This window comes from Gymnoscopelus braueri, assembly GCF_963280865.1.
Source record: "Gymnoscopelus braueri genome assembly, chromosome: 12".
In the NCBI taxonomy this organism is placed as follows: Eukaryota; Metazoa; Chordata; class Actinopteri; order Myctophiformes; family Myctophidae; genus Gymnoscopelus; species Gymnoscopelus braueri.
Genome location: NC_137614.1, coordinates 19,503,702 through 19,522,984, shown reverse-complemented (window position 1 = coordinate 19,522,984; position 19,283 = coordinate 19,503,702). Strand labels below are relative to the sequence as shown.

The window sequence follows — 19,283 nt, the reverse complement described above, 5'->3', positions numbered from 1 at the left end:
ACCTTTCCTTAAATGGCAACTTTTGCCAACCGAATACCAGTCTGTTGCAGTCTGGAGTAGTCTGCAATAGTCTGGACGAGTCTGTTTGGTGCGGAGTTGCCTAAGAGAGAAGTGATAATTTACCTCCCCCTTTGGTCTCCTGACAAGTGGATTTTCAGGCTCAAATCAAATAAGATTGTTATAGATTCTTATTTTAAATTAAATGTACCACTACTTTTATTGTGAAGGCAAGCGGAAGTATTAGGATTGGCAAATGTTTGTATTAATTAAGCTGCGTCACCGCCCCTTGTGGTGTTACATGTGTCATCAATGATTCACCGCCCCTGACGTAGGAGACCCTCCTACCAATAGAGTCCAAGCGGCCAGAGTCAGCCTTCTCTTCACACTTTTCTAACTAGAGTGATTGGTGGTGTCATTCATAGTAACTGACCACAAATCAGCGACGTCCACTCACTACGATACAGGAGAGTCAATTGAATGTATTCTCATCTCATTCATACTGAATTGAATGAACTCTGAGCTGCTTTGAACTGAAAGGGGTTCGGTTTATTCGAACCCATTCGAACTTGCGACAGGTGAGATGACTTTTATTGGTTTTGTTGAGCGAAATAGAAGATCTGCTTAATACCCAAAGAAAATGTATTTTTAAATTGGTAGGAGGAAAAGTGCTGATACAGTGCATGCGTGTTTAGTCACTGGAGACGAGGTAGCAGTTTGACTGTTTTTTTTTTTTGTTGGTAAATCGTCACTCTGACAGAACAGCTGTTTAATACAACATTTCGCTAGATTCATCGGCATAGTTGTCACTAGTTGCCAATGACAGTTCTTTGTTTAATTTTGATGTGAAAAGGTGTGAAAATATCCTCAAAAGAGACTGATGCAGGGCTGCTGAGTGCTATTAAATGTCAATCCAATTTAGTCGGGCAATGACCATGAGTCTATGACTCAAAATTCTGATGCTGAGACACATTTTAATTGATAATTGTTATTATCCATTGTGTGACAACAACATCATTTAGTTATGAATCAGAGTGCCTGTGGACCTATGGTACAGGTACAGGTACTGTACAGGTAGGCCTACACCTGTACATACTGTACCCATATATATCGGCCTATAGATACTGTGCGTGCGTGCGTGCGTGCGTGCGTGTGTGTGTGTGTGTGTGTGTGTGTGTGTGTGTGCGCGCGCGTGCGTGCGTGTCTATCTGTCTGTCTGTCTGTCTGTCTGTGAACCAGACTCATTAAGTCAAGGAGATATTTCCTTGTATAATCTAAGCAGTGATGTTGCACACCATGAATTGTGGGGGGTGTATCAGTAGCCTACTTATGAAAACACATATGACAGAGATCATAGCTGGTAGAATGAAAAGGGCTTGTCATTGGAGTAAAACCTGTGAACTCCTTTTTTATCCTTTTATTTTTATTTTACTTTTTTCTCTTTCATCTGTATCTGTCCTGTGTTTCTAACTGCAGTACTATATGGCAAATTAATTCACTTTGTGGAATCAATCAATAAAGTTATATCTATCTATCTATCTATCTATCTATCTATCTATCTATCTATCTATCTATCTATCTATCTATCTGTCTGTCTGTCTGTCTGTCTGTCTGTCTGTCTGTCTGTCTGTCTGTCTGTCTGTCTGTCTGTCTGTCTGTCTGTCTGTCTGTCTGTCTGTCTGTCTGTCTGTCTGTCTGTCTGTCTGTCTGTTTGTCTATCTATTCTACCTACCTACCTACCTACCTACCTACCTACCTACCTACCTACCTAGTAGGTAGGTAGGTAAGTAGGTAGGTAGGTAGGTAGTACCTACCTACCTACCTACCTACCTACCTACCTACCTACCTACTTATCTATCTATCTATCTATCTATCTATCTATCTATCTATCTATCTATCTATCTATCTATCTATGTATCTATTTATCTATTTATCTATCTATCTATCTATCTATCTATCTATCTATCTATCTATCTTAGTTTGAAGGGGAATTATTCCATGGTTTGGTATGTTCATAATTTTGGACAGGAATATTAAGCCTATTGGTTGTCAAATGGACGCAATTGATTTGTATGTCATAATAGGCTGCTATAACCCTAGTCTCTTCTGCTGTAACCCGATTGTGTCACTCTCTTCTGCTGGAACCCTCATGTGTCACTCTCTAGTGCTGTAACCCTCATGTCATGTGTCACTCTCTAGTGCTACCCCTCATGTCATGTGTCACTCTCTTCTGCTGTAACCCTCATGTGTCACTCTCTTCAGCTGTAACCCTCATGTGTCACTCTCTTCTGCTGTAACCCTCATGTGTCACTCTTCTGCTGTAACCCTCATGTGTCACTCTCTAGTGCTGTAACCCTCATGTCATGTGTCACTCTCTAGTGCTACCCCTCATGTCATGTGTCACTCTCTTCTGCTGTAACCCTCATGTGTCACTCTCTTCTGCTGTAACCCTCATGTGTCACTCTCTAGTGCTGTAACCCTCATGTCATGTGTCACTCTCTAGTGCTGTACCCCTCGTGTCATGTGTCACTCTCTAGTGTTGTAACCCTCATGTGTCACTCTCTAGTGCTGTAACCCTCATGTCATGTGTCACTCTCTAGTGCTGTAACCCTCATGTGTCACTCTCTAGTGCTGTAACCCTCATGTCATGTGTCACTCTCTAGTGCTGTAACCCTCATGTGTCACTCTCTAGTGCTGTAACCCTCATGTCATGTGTCACTCTCTAGTGCTGTAACCCTCATGTGTCACTCTCTAGTGCTGTAACCCTCATGTCAAGTGTCACTCTCTAGTGCTGTAAACCTCATGTGTCACTCTCTAGTGCTGTAAACCTCATGTCATGTGTCACTCTCTAGTGCTGTAACCCTCATGTGTCACTCTCTAGTGCTGTAACCCTCATGTCAAGTGTCACTCTCTAGTGCTGTAACCCTCATGTGTCACTCTCTAGTGCTGTAAACCTCATGTGTCACTCTCTAGTGCTGTAAACCTCATGTCATGTGTCACTCTCTAGTGCTGTAACCCTCATGTGTCACTCTCTAGTGCTGTAAACCTCATGTCATGTGTCACTATCTAGTGCTGTAACCCTCATGTGTCACTCTCTAGTGCTGTAACCCTCATATCATGTGTCACTTCTCTAGTGCTGTAACCCTCATGTCAAGTGTCACTCTCTAGTGCTGTAACCCTCATGTCATGTGTCACTCTCTAGTGCTGTACCCCTCATGTGTTGCCACACATGAGGGGTACATGTTGTTTATGATGTACTAGTCCATACCCGTTTATGATGTATACCCAACAACTAATGGCTCCTTGTAGATGAAAACACTATTAATATAATAATAGAATAGAATATAATTTGATTGAATTAAAATGAAAGGATCTTCGGTAAGACTTTATATTAAGGTTGGGTCTATAATGCGTTATAACCACATTTATAATGCATTATAATGCACTTTTAAGGCATTATAACGCTTGTTATAAATGTTTATAATTATGCATAACAACTTATTATAATGTTTATGAAGTATTATAACTTATAATTATATAATTTATAAGTGCTGGTCATAATGCATTATAAACATAATGCATTAAAACTGGCACAGCACATTATAACTACCAGGTAACACTTTATTTAAAGGTCGGGTCTATAATGCATTATAATCCCATTTACAATGCATCATAATGCATATAATGCACTTATAATGCTTCATAACACTCGTTATAAAGGTTTATAATTATGCATAACATCTTATAACACACTTTATAACTAACTAAGTTAAGGTAGTTATAATGTGCACAGCACTTATAATAGGTAATAAACGTTGTTATAAGTTGTCATACATGATTATAAACATTTATAACGAGTGTTATTTTTTTGTAAATTATTATTATCATTATTGTGTTATTTTTTCTAATTTAGAGTAGCCAGTTATTTTTTACCCCCTTTTTCTCCCCAATTTAGTCGTTATGACAATTAATTCCTCCCCTCATACATTTCTGTATTGTCATTGCTGTTGACTCACCTGCCAACACGGGCCAATTTTGTTCGCACAGATGCCCGACAAAGCCGGATGCACCACTGTGGATTCGAACCCACAACTTCCGTGGTGGTGGGCAGGGACTTTTACCACTGAGCCACCCGAGCGCCTTATAATGCCTTATAAGCGCATTCTAATGCATTATAAATGTGATGATAATGCATTATAGACCCAACCTTTAAGTAAAGTGTTACCGGATCTTCTCTTGTGTGTGTGTGTGTGTGTGTGTGTGTGTGTGTGTGTGTGTGTGTGTGTGTGTGTGTGTGTGTGTGTGTGTGTGTGTGTGTGTGTGTGTGTGTGTGTGTGTGTGTGTGTGTGTGTGTGTGTGTGCGCTTGTGTGTGTTTTGTGACTTCCCACACATGTTGACGGATGCAGAATGGCAAAAGAATATTTACAATGTAAACCTGTCCACTGATACAGGACCCTCAACCCAAAACACACACACACACACACACACACACACACACACACACGTCACGTGCACACGTGCGCACGCACGCACGCACACACACACACACACACACACACACACACACACACACACACACACACACACGCACACACACACACACACACACACACACACACACACACACACACACACACACACACACACACACACACACACACACGTCACTCTCACACACACACACACACACACACACACACACACACACACACACACACACACACACACACACACACACACACACACACACACACACACACACACACACACACAATGTCCTTCACTGCACCTTTAATGTTCCCGTTAAGTGTTCCAAACCAGAAGTACCAGTTACTCTAGATCATGTTGACATAGGGGGGCCAGCAGCATATTTTGAATAACACACACACACACACACACACACACACACACACACACACACACACACACACACACACACACACACACACACACACACACACACACACACACACACACACACACACACACACACACACACACACACACACACACACACAGATAGAAAGACAGTAACAGTTGTAGTGTTACATTTTCTTTCTAACTAGTTCTCACAGAGGGAAGAAAATCATTTTGTTGTGTTGATAAATTGTGGATGATTTTCTCTTCTCTTCTCTGACAGATCTGTGAGACACTGATGTAGTGTTCGTAGTGGGCACGGTATGGACCATAACCATGGCACACAGTAATGTGAGTGGCAGGCTGCACAACTACAGTATCTTTAACTATCATCTCTTAAGATTGTTTTTGTATTTTGGTAAATGGTGCATTTATATTTTTGTTTGTTGACTAAGGTTCATGCTTATCCTGCTTACTCAGATCTCGCACCTGTAAGTCGTTCTGGATAAGAGCGTGATTCCAGGCTGTAATTCCTGGTCTATGTGCCATGATATGAGGCCTACTTATACACAATAAAAATCCTGAGTGTTCAACTAACTCTGAGCGTGCATAAAATAATATGTAAGCAAATGGACCCAACGTGTCCATTTTGTGACATTTGTCACTGTCTGTTACAAAAGGGTAAATTAATGCTGAGTATTTGTATATTTTTCCTACAGTAATGGCATTGTTCAATTCAACTGGGGATGCTAAATGGGAGATAATCACAAGCATGCATAGTATAAAAGTCATAGAATAGTGTATACGCAGTTATACAAAGTAAAATATTCTGTCATAATTTAACTCTGATACCTCTTACATTAGCACTGAGGACACTGTGAACAGTTAAAAGTATACAGAATAAATAATTTTAAAAATAATTTATATTGTTTATATGTCATTGTTATAATGTCCCTATGTTAATGATGTTATTAATGTCAGTTTCAGTTAAAGGACGACTTCATCCATTTTAACTTATCTTCATATAATTGGTCCTCACTAGTGCTCATTATAAGATGGTACCATTTTTTTCTACTTGGTCTGTGTCATCATACCATTTTATTAGTGAGGACCAATTATATGAATATACGTTGAAAACGGGTGAAGTCGTCCTTTAATGAATGAATGCGTCCTTGTTTCACCTATGGTTGATAGTTGTATGTTTATCCTCAGCTTCAGCGTTCGTCATCCTCTACCTCTGGTGATGAGGTCAACCTGGGACCTTCAGCCAATCCACAGTCAGTAACTCTGCTGTTTATTTAACAAATACTGTACATACTGTATCTCGTATCACTTTAGTATCCAATCGTAACCAGAGGTTGATTTGTTCACACTTGAAGGGGAATGGTTCCATGGGGAGGGAATATTGGGGATAACAATGCATTTGAGGACCTTGATGAGGTCTGAGGAGCATGGTGTGCGGATTTCATTTATTTTCAACAATCATTTCAGCTCATCATTTGTAATAACAAAATACATACGTACGTACGTACATACATACGTATGTATGTGTAACGCATATCTCTCTTTTCAGTGCCAGGCCCACTGACTTTGACTTCTTGGCTGTCATTGGAAAAGGGACATTTGGGAAGGTAAGGAGAGAGACACACAATACAAATAACAGCTAGAAATACAGTACATGCATGTAGGAACATTTCGAACGAGAACAAGACAAAATGTGAGAGAAAGAAGAAGGGATAATGAGCTGCTCCTGAAGTGAAGGGGTAGACAGGTCAGAGAGAGAGAGAGACAGACAGAGAGAACGACAGGCACAGACAGACTGAGAAAGAGCAGTCTGCGTTACTCACGTTGTCTACAGGGTCACAGAGATCCTGACAGAATTGCAGAGCGAGATAGACAAATGGAAAGAGAGACAGAGAAAAGAGATAGTTATGTGTGTGCAGATGTGGCAGGTAGATTATGTCAGAAATAGAAACACAAATGGACGGATGTGCCGAGAAAGGGAAAGCGATAGCGGAGCTGTTGCTAATGCTTAATTTATACTCTGTTTTACGACGGTGTCACTTGCTGAAAATAGCCAATCTGCAAGCTTGTAGATCACCTATTTCTGGTGAATGACACCATCATACGACAAAGTATAAATCAGGCTTAACACTGGACAGGGTGCACAGTGTAGACACTGTAGACAGGGTCAGAGGGAGAGAGCATCTGCTGACGACTGTCTGGTCCAAGTGAGCCACGCTACTTCATAAATCATTAACTTTAGAGTCTACTCAGATCTGCTTGGGTTACCTTGACGTCAGTGGACGCAATGGCAAAATATTAGGAAATGAAATGACGGCGGGCTGCCACCAAGACAATCCTGACAACTCATGTTAAACTTCCCATAACATCACTTGGTCCACTATGCAGATTTGTATCTCTAAATAAGAAGTGTCATTTATCATCAAGAGATGCCTGAGTTTTTTATTTATTTCTATCAACAAACCTCTCCGATTTCTCAGTATCATCCTTTTCCACAGATCGCATAGCTGTGTGTGTGTGTGTGTGTGTGTGTGTGTGTGTGTGTGTGTGTGTGTGTGTGTGTATGTGCGTATGCGTGCGTGCGTGCGTGCGTGCGTGCGTGCGTGCGTGCGTGCGTGTCTGTGTGCGTGCGTGTGTATGTGTTCACACAGGGATTTGATGTAACATCTAGATAATGGTGTGGCAAAGTGGTGGTTCTGAGTGTGTAGTAAACAAACTGCTAACAAACATGCTTCCATGCAGGTACTGCTTGCCAAACATAAAGCAGACAAAACATTCTATGCCGTGAAAGTCCTGCAGAAGAAAGTCATCCTGAAGAAAAAAGAGGTGGGTTATGCTGCTCCATTTTCAAATACAGCCCCTTAAAATTAAATTAATTTAAATTCAAATCAATTTAGGTATAAGTTCAACATTCTCTTCTCTTCTCTTCTCTTCTCTTCTCTTCTCTTCTCTTCTCTTCTCTTCTCTTCTCTTCTCTTCTCTTCTCTTCTCTTCTCTTCTCTTCTCTTCTCTTCTCTTCTCTTCTCTTCTCTTCTCTTCTCTTCTCTTCTCTTCTCTTTGCCTCCAATCAGCATTTCTTTTTTAAGCAAAGTTTACTCATCATGCTTGTAGACAGGGCTTTCAATTATAAATCCCACCTAATTATAACCATAACCCTATAGGGAACCTTTTTTATGCAATCTATCAAGTTACTGACTCTGTGTGAACTGTTAGGGTTAGGGTCAGTAACATGATAGAGTGCATTAAAAAAACACTCATAGGTGCAAAATACAAAGTTCTTTTCAGGTCCACAAGACGTGTTTGTCTTGAAAGGTTAGGTTCCTTGAATAATGGGAATGGGAATGAATAAATGAATGAATGAGCACAACGTTAATACTACAGCAACAGGATGTGGTCATCATTGGATGTGCATAGACTCAAGTTGCTGAATAATTCAAATGTTATAGAATAGTTATGTGGATATTAAAAATGGCACGGATATGACAAGTCTTCTAGGCGAAGTAAGAGATGAATGACAGTAAATCTGTGGATTTGCACAAAGACTAGTTAAGTAGTACAATACACTGAAATGAATAACTCATTTGATCTGTGTTCAATATTCCTGTGTGTCAATGCTGCAGTAAAGCAATAGTGCTGTCTGTAGAGAAAGTGACAGATATGGTTATGATCTAAATCTTATCTAATCTACAGCTTGTTCTGTCCTTTGTACTCAAACTGGCCTTTACAACTCCATGAAAATAAGCTACAACATTCATATGTAGGCCTACTGTATGTAGAAACCAGCAATTTATCTCCATAAAATATACATTTAACACCTTCCATTGTGGAGTATCTGACTGAACCACAAACACTTGTAACCAAAACCTCTAATCTGCTGTCAAATCAGGCAACTAATTGGAAGTGCTTTCTCCTGTTTGAGAGGCAGTATGCCAACAGTGTAGAGAGAGAGAGAGAGGTGGTGTTGGATCATGGGTCGACTCAAGTTGAAGTGTTGTTTGACTATCATCACTCTCTGTTCTTTTACTTTTACTTTTTGTTATTGTTCTTTGTCTGCTCGTCCTAAGCTGATGCTGGTAATCATGTGATGACACAGGGAGAAACAGATTTGGTTCCTTTTCTTTCACCGTACTACATATATCCTCTGGTTTAATAATGCTTTGTCTGCTCCCTTCTTCTTCATCCCACTGTCCTCTCAATCGTACTCCCTACCCTTGTGATTCCCCCAAATCTCCCTCCTCCTCCTCAGCTCCCTTATGATCCTTATTAGTGTGGTTGCCCAGAATGGGCAACCAGACTATTGTTTTACAGAAACTTTATTCTCTCTAGATAAACTTTATTTCGGGCTGCATCTCCTCCCACAGTTTATTTTTCCCAATTTAGTGCCATATGTCAAAATGACCGGCTTCACCGGGAATCGTGCACTTGTATTTTGCTAAGAGATTGGTTAAATAGTTTAATTTATATTGATTTATTAGTGCATTAAATTTCCCCATCCACTTTAATGAAAAAGTGAAAAAACTCAAATTCAAGTATTTTTTTCTCTGAAACCGTAAGAGCTAGATTTACCAGATTTGGTGGGGAGGTTCATGATTTAGTCCGAAATTATTTAAAAAACACATTACACCAGTCGGCCTCATGGTGGCGCTATAACAGCCCACTTTACGTTTTTGGCCTATAACTTTTGAACCGTAGGTCCTAGAATAAAAATCTTTTTTCCCCTAGATTCCTTGGGTCATGACGCAACTCCCCATATAGGCCACGCCCATTTGCGTCAGGATAGATTTTCCGCCATTTTGAATTTTCTTCAAAACACACTTTTAGCTCCTCCTCCCACATATTTTCTCCAAATTTCACAAAAATCGGTACACATTATCTCTGGACCCATGCGATAATCTGGATGAAACAGAATTTTGATAGTCCATACCGTTCGTCCGTAAATGGCTTCCAAAGTTAGCGGAAGGGGCCCGTTTTACAAAAAAGGCCACAAATCACTAACGAAACGTCCAGTCAATCCCAAATTTGAGTCACATGTCGAGGGTGGTTTACTCAACGAATCCCCAAAAGTATTTCCACTTTGACCCATAGGGGGCGCCACAAATGCACAAAACGTAACCGTTTGATGCAAAAATATGATTTTTGGGGGGATCAATCCTCTCAAAATGAAATAAAAGTGATATCAGGAGTGACGTGACAATATGATTGGCCCGTTACATTTGTGGGAGGGGCCTATTTCCTAAAATCAAAACGGCATGTATCACGAAGGCAGAATCCGATCGACACCCGATTCGAATGGCACGTCACGCGGCCTCCGACGGTATTCCTCCCAGCGTATTCCCCGAGTCCCGGCGGCAGCGACCCGCGACTCGCGTCGGCGCAACCACACTTTGCAATTGCCCTGAATTGCGACGCGTCTAGTTCTCTTCAATGTTCTCCTTGTCTTGTCTTTCCACTGTTCTTACTCTGCTGTGACTCCTGTTGCAGCACCTTCATCATACGGTAGCTCTCCTCCTCCCTCCTTGTCTCCTTCTCTTACACAACTCTTTCTCCCTGTAACACCCTCCCGCTCACTCTTTTCCTGCCTTTCTTTCTTCGGGTTCTACATCATCTGTGATTAGTTCTCTAAAGGTCAAAGAGTATACTCTATGATAACGGTGGACTTTGGGATTTGGTGCCTGGCCAAGCCATACTACCGCTGCCTCTCTACTTTGGCATTCAAAGTGAAAATAGAGGAATTGAGGACAAGCTCCTGCAGTGGATGACCCGTCTAGGAGAATTCACTTGTGTATCTAATCGGTTTGATTCCAGAAAAAAGAATTATGCTCATCTCATTAACTACTGTATGACACCCCAGCCACCCCCCCCCCCCGCCCACCTTTGCTAGTACAGGACTTACTATCTTTCTTTCTTTCTTTTTTTTAACTATCTTTCTGAAGGACTTACTATCTTTCTGAAGATTATAGGAGAACAATTTCAGGAATGTTAAAAAAATATATATTTTTTACATTTTCAAGAATAGCAGGCCTACAAGCTCTGCTGTGTTGTGAGCATGTAAATCTTCTATTTTTGAATAGGTCTTAAAGTGGTTAGTTGAATTACCCTACACGTTCAGATTTAAATTAGCACTCTCAATATTACTTTGTGCTGATCACCTACTCCTTCTCTCCCCCTGTAGCAAAAGAACATAATGGCAGAGAGGAACGTGCTTTTGAAGAGTCTGAAGCACCCGTTCCTGGTGGGACTCCATTACTCATTCCAGACCCCAGAGAAGCTTTACTTTGTCCTCGACTACGTTAACGGGGGAGAGGTACTGCACACACATCATCTTTGCCTGAATCTGACACAGGAAGATAATATAGCAGTAGAGTTCAATAGATCTGAGCAAACACTGAACAAGCGCGCGAGTGCACATACACACACACACACACACACACACACACACACACACACACACACACACACACACACACACACACACACACACACACACACACACACACACACACACACACACACACACACACACAGAGTTGGATTGACATAATAGAACAGAATTGAATAGAAAACCATGTAATATTGAAGGGTCCATTGAAGGGTAGAACGTTGGCCTTGGGGGGACTTATTAATCTTATGATCTATCTAAATTATTAACTTTTATATTAGCCTACTATCGAGGTAATTAAGTTGTTGCTGAGTGGAACAGTGTGTCCTTCCAAAACTAACACGTCTGAGATAATCTCTAAGCAATAAATGATCTTAATCCCAAAACACATTCACTCACCCCATTTCATTCCTCAACTAAATTAAAACAAATGCTTAGCAGTACGGTTGATTAGGAGAAGCCAGATCAGATAGTTATTTTTGTTAAAATGTATTGATTCTTTTAGTTGTCTTCGATTATGTAACTTCCCCAATACATTTATCAGACCTGATAATTGATAGTACAGGAGAGGCCTTCATTTTAGATGTCTTGTCAGTGTGTCTCTCGAAGTGTGTGCCAGTGTACTGTGACATGCAGTGTACTTTAAATTATTTGCATAAACCATATTCAAATGTAGTTTCATCCTGGTCTAGTTTGAAGTGAACTATGGCTCAGAGTCCTGATTTGGCTCTCTCAGTTGGTTTCTGTTATGTATTCACATGCAATGTGCTTTCCTGTGGTTCGGCTATGGTAGGACACAGCATGCTGGACTGAAACAATGTTCCTAATAAGTAATCCTTTATGTCAAATCAGCCAAGCTGCAATGGCTTGTTACCAATATTGCCCCACTAGTGGCTTGTTTCCAACAGAGAGGCCCTTGTACTACTGTGTGCTAATGACAATCTTCTAACCCCACCACCATACCCAAGGCTTTGAATTGTTTAATTTTATACTTTAAAAAAAAACTATTCTTCCTAATGTGGCTCTTACATTCAACCGTATGTAACAGGAAGCTTTGGAGTATGTGTAATGAGTGTGTAATGAGTCCGCAATGGGTTCTCTTGCCAGATTTTAACATTTTCTACACCCACTAATACTTCAACCATGAATTCTGAAGTAGTGCATCTTTAAACTTTAGTAATTGCCTGTGTGGTTCAAAAATCATAAAAAGTGTGTTGATTTGTGGAGATGATCTTGTTGAACATAATGTGTGAACATCATATATGCAAACCTTAGTTTTTCTTAATTTATCCAAAATCCAATGCAAGACATCGATTTTAAATCTGTGGTTGGCCTTAAAACCTATGTCATCCTTGTGCTATAACTATTTTAATTTCCTCTTGCTCTTCTTTCCTTCTCAATGTCTCTTTGGTCATCATCATGCTGTCACTTTGCCCTGTCTCTCCATCACTGGCTTCTTTTTCCCTCCTTCCTATCTACTCTCTTTCTCTCTCTCACTCCTTATATCTTCCAGTTGTTCTTCCACCTCCAAAGAGAGAGGTGTTTCTCAGAGCCCAGAGCGAGGTTCTACGCTGCTGAGGTAGCCAGCGCCATCGGCTACCTCCATTCGCTTAACATCGTTTACAGGTCAAACATGCACACAGACACACGTCTCATAAAGTACATGCTATGCTGGGCTGGCATGCGACATTTGGAGCAATATACAACCAAATAGAAGAAACAAAGATTTCACAATTGTTATTGTAAAACAAAATGATACTTTTCTGGCTTGATAATTCTGTTATTTTGTCTATTGCAGAGATCTGAAACCAGAGAATATTCTCTTAGACTCACAAGTAAGTTTGCCATAGCTGAGGGGAGATAAAATATTTTGCTAAAAACAAATTTGGACAAATCTGTTTATATGGAACATGAGCATACTGTTGTGTATGTCTGCATATGTGAAAGCACTTGTATTTATATATTTTGCAGGGCCATGTTGTTTTGACAGACTTTGGACTGTGCAAAGAAGGTGTGGAACCAGAGACCACAACCTCAACTTTCTGTGGGACCCCAGAGGTGAGGAAATGACACTGTACATAACACAAACATAATATAATAATTTCTTTGGCTTCACCAAACATCTCATACATAAGAGCTGTGCATCACATAGAAACACCAACCTGAGTTTGGAAACATTAAGGTATATTTAGTGGTGACTCTGCTTCTTAAGAAAGACGTGGTGAAATAAAAAAAATGATTTTCATACTTTCACACCGCATACCCGTGGTAATAATGAGGACATAATTAGATGCCAAAAACAAAATTCATTTTTGTGTTTTTTTATAAAGTCCCTAAAAGTCTAATTTTCCTTCCTGTAAACGCAAACGTACTGCGTGATGACATACATAGACTCTTATGAATATAAATGAATCTTGAATTTCATTCACCTGTTTGATTCCCATAGCTCACGTTCCTCCACCCGCACCTGATTTTAATTAGGGAGACACTCTTGGGCTGCTACGTTCTTTATCCAACTCAAGATGACGGCCAGACGGTGCATTACTCGTTTTAAAACTCAAACAGTACATTAAAATATGTATCTGAAAACATTGGAGGTGAGAAATAAGCAATGCACTACATAAAAGTGGCGCGAAATTGCTCCCCTGTCCCTCTCGTTCTCTGCCTGCCTCTTATCAGCTGCGCTGTACGCTCGGATCAGTACAGTGTGTAGAGTCCAGAGATCCCATAGCCCGGAGGGTATGGGGCAGTTGGCTGACACTGTGATTCGTTACACAAAAACACACCCCTGTTTCTGAGCTAAACTTAACAAAACAAAAAGGTAAGCAATAAAGCCATTTCATGATGTATTTAATTGCCAGTCAGGTGGTAGGTCACTAGGGTCACCTGGAGATTGAAGTCTGATTGAGGGTACGGTTAGTCGGTCACACATGCGGGGGAGAGGCCAACGACTGCCGAGGTGAAATTCACATCAAAGTTCACCAACATTTTACTCCACATGAGGCACACAATTGTGTGTGGAAGTTCCCCCCCTTTGCTCGCATAGAATGGAAGTGAACAGGACACAGATATACAATATGCGCATGTCTGACCATACCCTTTGTCGTATGACAGAGTATAAATTAAGCATAAGTAAGACAAGAATGAAAAAAGGTAACAAGGGAGGAAGTTTCCCTGAATAACACCTGGGAGGCATGGCATTTGTTTCCAGTTTTTCTATTTAGTTTTTTCTTCTTTTTCATTATCGCTTTAAAGTAAAGCACTTTGAGCTGCATGTTTTGTAGGTTAGGGTTAGGGTTTTATACAAATAAAGTGTTTTACTATTAATAATACCTATTGTACCCATTGTCAGAGTACTTAGAGCAGTACCCATTATCATAGTAATTGGAGGCCAGTCATATTGAGACATATGGATCTCCATATATAAACACACTTTTTGCTACTACTCCTACAAATTTAAAGAAAATGTTGAAGTCATGTGATCAGGATGTATTAGATGTGTCAGACTTTTCATATTCCATTCCGATTGGCTATGACTGACTTCCAAAATGTGCGGGCCCTGGGTAGGTAGCCCGGCCTGTTGGAGACTTGCGCTCCACAGAGCGCACTTTGCTAGTTTGATTTTTATATTCATTCTATTTAAGGATACTCGTAGCACCTGTCTCCATTATGAGAAACTGTGTGTACTGAAATACTGCAAACTTAACAGTAATTAAGTTTGCCCTCTCTCTCTCTCTCCTCTCTCTCTCTCGGCTCTCTCTCTCTCTCTCTCTTCTCTCTCTCTCTCTCTCTCTCTCTCTCTCTCTCTCTCTCTCTCTCTCTCTCTCTCTCTCTCTCTCTCTCTCTCTCTCTCTCTCTCTCTCTCTCTCTCTCTCTCTCTCTCTCTCTCTCTCTCTCTCTCTCTCTCTCTCTCTCTCTCTCTCTCTGTCTTTCTCCATAGTACCTGGCTCCAGAGGTCCTGCGTAAGGAACCGTATGACAGGACAGTAGACTGGTGGTGTCTGGGAGCTGTGCTCTATGAAATGATATGCAGTCTGGTATGTTATATCTTACAGAAATTAAATAAGATTCAATATGTAGGCTATATTGTTGCGACTCTCTTATATCTGTAACGTTTACATGTAATATAGATCTTCTGTATATGGGGAATAAGTACGCCCAGTAAGTTGTAATGCATTGCACCTTCCTCAGGGTGTTAAATAATATGGTTTCTCCTCCCTTCTCCAGCCTCCATTCTACAGCCGTGATGTTGGTGAAATGTATGATGGCATCCTCCACAAGCCTCTGCCGATTCCTCCTGGGAAGTCTGATGCTGTGTGTTCTCTTCTCGTGGGCCTCCTTCAGAAGGACCAGCACAGACGCCTCGGTGCCATCGCTGACTTTGTGAGTGTCTCATATATGGCATATTATTGCTGTCGCACGGAAAGCTTTTATGTCCAAACCCTTTTTCTTTCCAGGAAATGGAAAAAATAGCCTGTGTTTCAATGGATCCAATGTAGTTATTATTTAGTCACAAGCTCTTTTTATTGCTTTTCATTGGTTAAATATTTAAAACCCACATACAAGACTTAACCACTTTCAATCTTGCGTCTCTATTTTAGGCAAAGATTTTCGAAAATCCTCCTCCCCCAAAAAGGATCCACAAGATCTGGCGTTGTGAGCTTATAGATTTGGTTATTTTTGCGCAGCACTCTCATGCGCCTAAAATAGGGCATTCATTTAAGAAAAAAACAAAAAGATGACATATGAAGATGCAAAGTTTCTGCCCAACAGTGACAATATCATAACTGCACTCACAATGTCTATTTGTTATATTTTGACTGATTTTTTTATTATAGTCATAGTATTGCAGGCTGGAACTAGACAAGATAGAAACTGGATGTGATGTGGATGTGGTATAAGATATGATAATGTTTTGCTCTTTTGTTTTCAGTTAGAAATAAAGAACCACGTCTTTTTCTCTCCAATCAATTGGGACGATCTTTATCACAAAAGAGTCACTCCTCCTTACAATCCGAATGTGGTAAGTTGGATTTTTCTGGTGTCTCAGTGTGTCCACTGTCTACCAGTTTGTATCACTGCTCCTAAATGAATCCCTCATACTGTCTTTTCTGTGTATGTGTATTCCCAACTTGACTCTGTCTTTATCTATCAACATACCTGCCTGTCTGTCTACCTGAATGACTGATTGCTCCTTTTATAAACCTCTTGAATATAACACTCTTTTAACCTAACCTAATCTGCTTGTGTAAATACCCCTGCATGCGTGAACTCTATGTTCTATCTACTGCACACACACTGGTCTGTGTCTTTCTTTCAATACTGTTGATTTCCAACAAGTCCTCATTTTTATTCATAATTATTTCATAAATATCCAGAAAAAAATACCCCCCCCGAATCTCAATCTCTCTTTCTGTCTCTCTCTCTCCTGTCTTCCAGAAAGGTCCAGCAGACACTCAGCACATCGATCCAGAGTTCACCAGAGAGATGGTTCCAAACTCTGTGTGCCGTACCCCCGAGTTCAATGCCAGCACCAGCTCTAACAATGCTTTCAACGGTTTCTCCTATGTCTCCACCGAGGACAGCTTCCTGTGAAGCAGGAAGTTACTGTCAACACTGTATATATAAGAAAACAAAACTAAGTGGAGCACAGGGTTTTTAAGGCACAGGGTTTTTAAATCTTTTCACCTGGGAAAAATGCAGAATCTTGACTTGGGTTCAAATTAAGGGGTTTAATTCTAGGATTCAGCTTTGACACGCTGGGTCCACAGGTAACACACCATAAGCAGGTGCTTGACCCATTTTGAATCCCGACCCAGAATGAAAGAAACACTGCTTAAATATCTGCCCTACAAAGCCAAAGACCAGTATTATTCACACTGGTATAATTTAAGAGCAACATGGCCGGTGACTGCGGTGAGTGAATATGGTCAATAGCATGAGTAGTCAAGCCAAGCATAATTAGATTGAATATTGTCTCCCTTCCTGGCTGGGTTAGGCTTAGCCCAATCTGGGAACCCATCGCCAACTGAAAATGAAAAACAGCGCCCTCTGCTGTTTGTTCTATGTCTGTTGGCTCTGGGCGGAAGAAAACGTAGAGCCAGAGCGCAAAGGAAACCGGTGTTTTGTATGCCTTCAGCGCGTCACTTCCGGTTGGTGCGACTATGTTTTCATTCCCACTAACAATATTTCTACACGGAACACTAACACCACTGCTCCCAGAGAACATCGATCGTTTTGGTTATAAGCCCACTTGTTTCTATGATGAAAGAGTAAGTTAAAATGTGAATATCTTTCCGTGGTTTTGTCTGCTCCGCGGACGTTATTGTTAAATTAGTTTCGGTTTGTTTCGAGGGGGGAAGGATGGACGGACACGTGAATCCCGCCCACTACATTTGATTGGGTAAAGCGCGGCCCGCTTCCTGATCTGAAGGCACGCCCATGCGCACTTGTTATGACGAACCTCCCCGACAGATTCCAACGCAGTGCAGAATCTGTTCTTGAGAGATTAGGCTTAGCCTTATGAAACCTTGTGAAATCTAAACGCTAATAACTTTAACTGTGCCTGCAACTCATAGGTTTTATTATGTCCTCCTCCTGTGCAACTCTAACACCTATGATTTGAGCCAAGATCTCAAAATATCTATGGCTCATCCAAGTGGGAACCCAAGTAAGTGTCCTACCCAGCACCGGAGTTTCCCCAGGTTTTTCATAGTAGGTAGAGCACCGCAAACCAACCAATGCAGATGTACTAGTTACAGTGTATTAACATACTCTGCCAAACAGATTGATTGGGTAATATAACAATTTATTATTTAAAATAAGTTTTAGATTAAAGCTTTAAACGTAGGGGGTAAGTGATATTTTTTGGTTAAAACGGTGATAAGCTTTTTACAGGCTCTTTTAGAGCGGTTTTGAAGGAGGGTAAAGAGTCACACCTTTTATGACTGTTGGTAGGGCATTCCACATTCCATGGTGACATAGCAGTAGAACGAAATTGACCCAATTTCTGTGCCGAAACTGGGTTCAGTGAGATCAGTGGAGCTCCTTCTGGTGTTGTGCCTCTGTGTGTCTTTTACGCTATTGAAGTATCCCTGTTTTCTTGCGTATCTTGAAGACCAGGCCCATTGCAAGTTGCTTTACTCTGTCCTCTACCCTGAGACATCCCAGCCTAGCATAATGAGCAGGGGTTAGGTGAGTTCTGGGTGTAAGGCCTAGTAATAACCTGTTTGTTTTGATAAGTCTGCTGTTTTGTTTTTAATGCCTTTGAGGTGCTAAAGTACCACGAGGTGCATGCATAGTAGTAACACTTATTTTAAGCTGTTTTCTTTGTTGGGCAGATTTTTCGTGTGGTCCTTGTCTTTAGTACAGTAGGGGGGGAGCAGATGACTGCAGGATTTTTCCATTTCAATCACTTTATTTTCATGGTGTTGCTTGCCATGCATTAGATATATGCAATCTCACAGTAATATCACACAGAAATAAGATGGTAGAGAGAAAAGCAGATGTAACAATATGGTGTGTAGACACATCCTGGCCAGAGTGTAATTAGTTTGACTCAGACCAGGTGTGAATGCTAAAAAATTATCAGCCATCACTCATCCTACATACAGTACAGTTATCTTTTTCTTTGTTCATTTTTGGGGGTTATTGGGAGTAGAATTTACCCAAATCCACATTCCAGTCAGAGTCCATAATCAGTAATCTAGTAATGTTCTCTCTTTAGCTTGACATTTCTTTAGCCTATAGATATTAGTCAATAGGCTAATGTTAATTTTGTTTATTGAACTGTAATATTCTAAAGCAAACGTCTAAAGTTGTAAAGGAAACGTGTATGTTCTGTAAATACTTAAGGTTGAGATGATGTAGTGATGTAACAATATCCATGTATACAATAAAGTGCCTTTCTGTGTTTGATACTTTTCCTTACTGTAATGTAGTTTTGGGGAAATTATTATGATTACAAGAGCAGTATGTTTAGGAGCTGATCATTGTAGCTACATACAGAGTATGAAATACAACATGT

The 19,283-nt window shown here is 40.6% G+C and overlaps 1 protein-coding gene across 2 annotated transcripts; it reads left to right on the top strand.

Annotated features, from left to right (window-relative positions):
• The first annotated feature begins 351 nt into the window (after positions 1–351).
• On the top strand, positions 352–19,171 carry sgk2a (serum/glucocorticoid regulated kinase 2a). Of its 2 annotated transcripts, XR_013934113.1 has the most exons (14): positions 352–575; positions 5,139–5,206; positions 6,068–6,132; positions 6,429–6,486; positions 7,622–7,705; positions 11,052–11,183; positions 12,772–12,884; positions 13,057–13,093; positions 13,230–13,316; positions 15,199–15,294; positions 15,485–15,640; positions 16,191–16,280; positions 16,697–17,250; positions 17,765–19,171. XR_013934113.1 is itself a non-coding variant. In XM_080443512.1 (13 exons), exons 2-13 carry the CDS (start codon positions 5,192–5,194, stop codon positions 16,850–16,852), a joined length of 1,089 nt encoding a protein of 362 aa, XP_080299638.1. In that variant the 5' UTR covers positions 352–575; positions 5,139–5,191; the 3' UTR covers positions 16,853–19,171. The 2 variants fall into 2 exon arrangements, 1 of the variants encoding a protein (XP_080299638.1); XM_080443512.1 differs by having other exon boundaries at positions 16,697–19,171.
• The last annotated feature ends 112 nt before the right edge of the window (positions 19,172–19,283 follow it).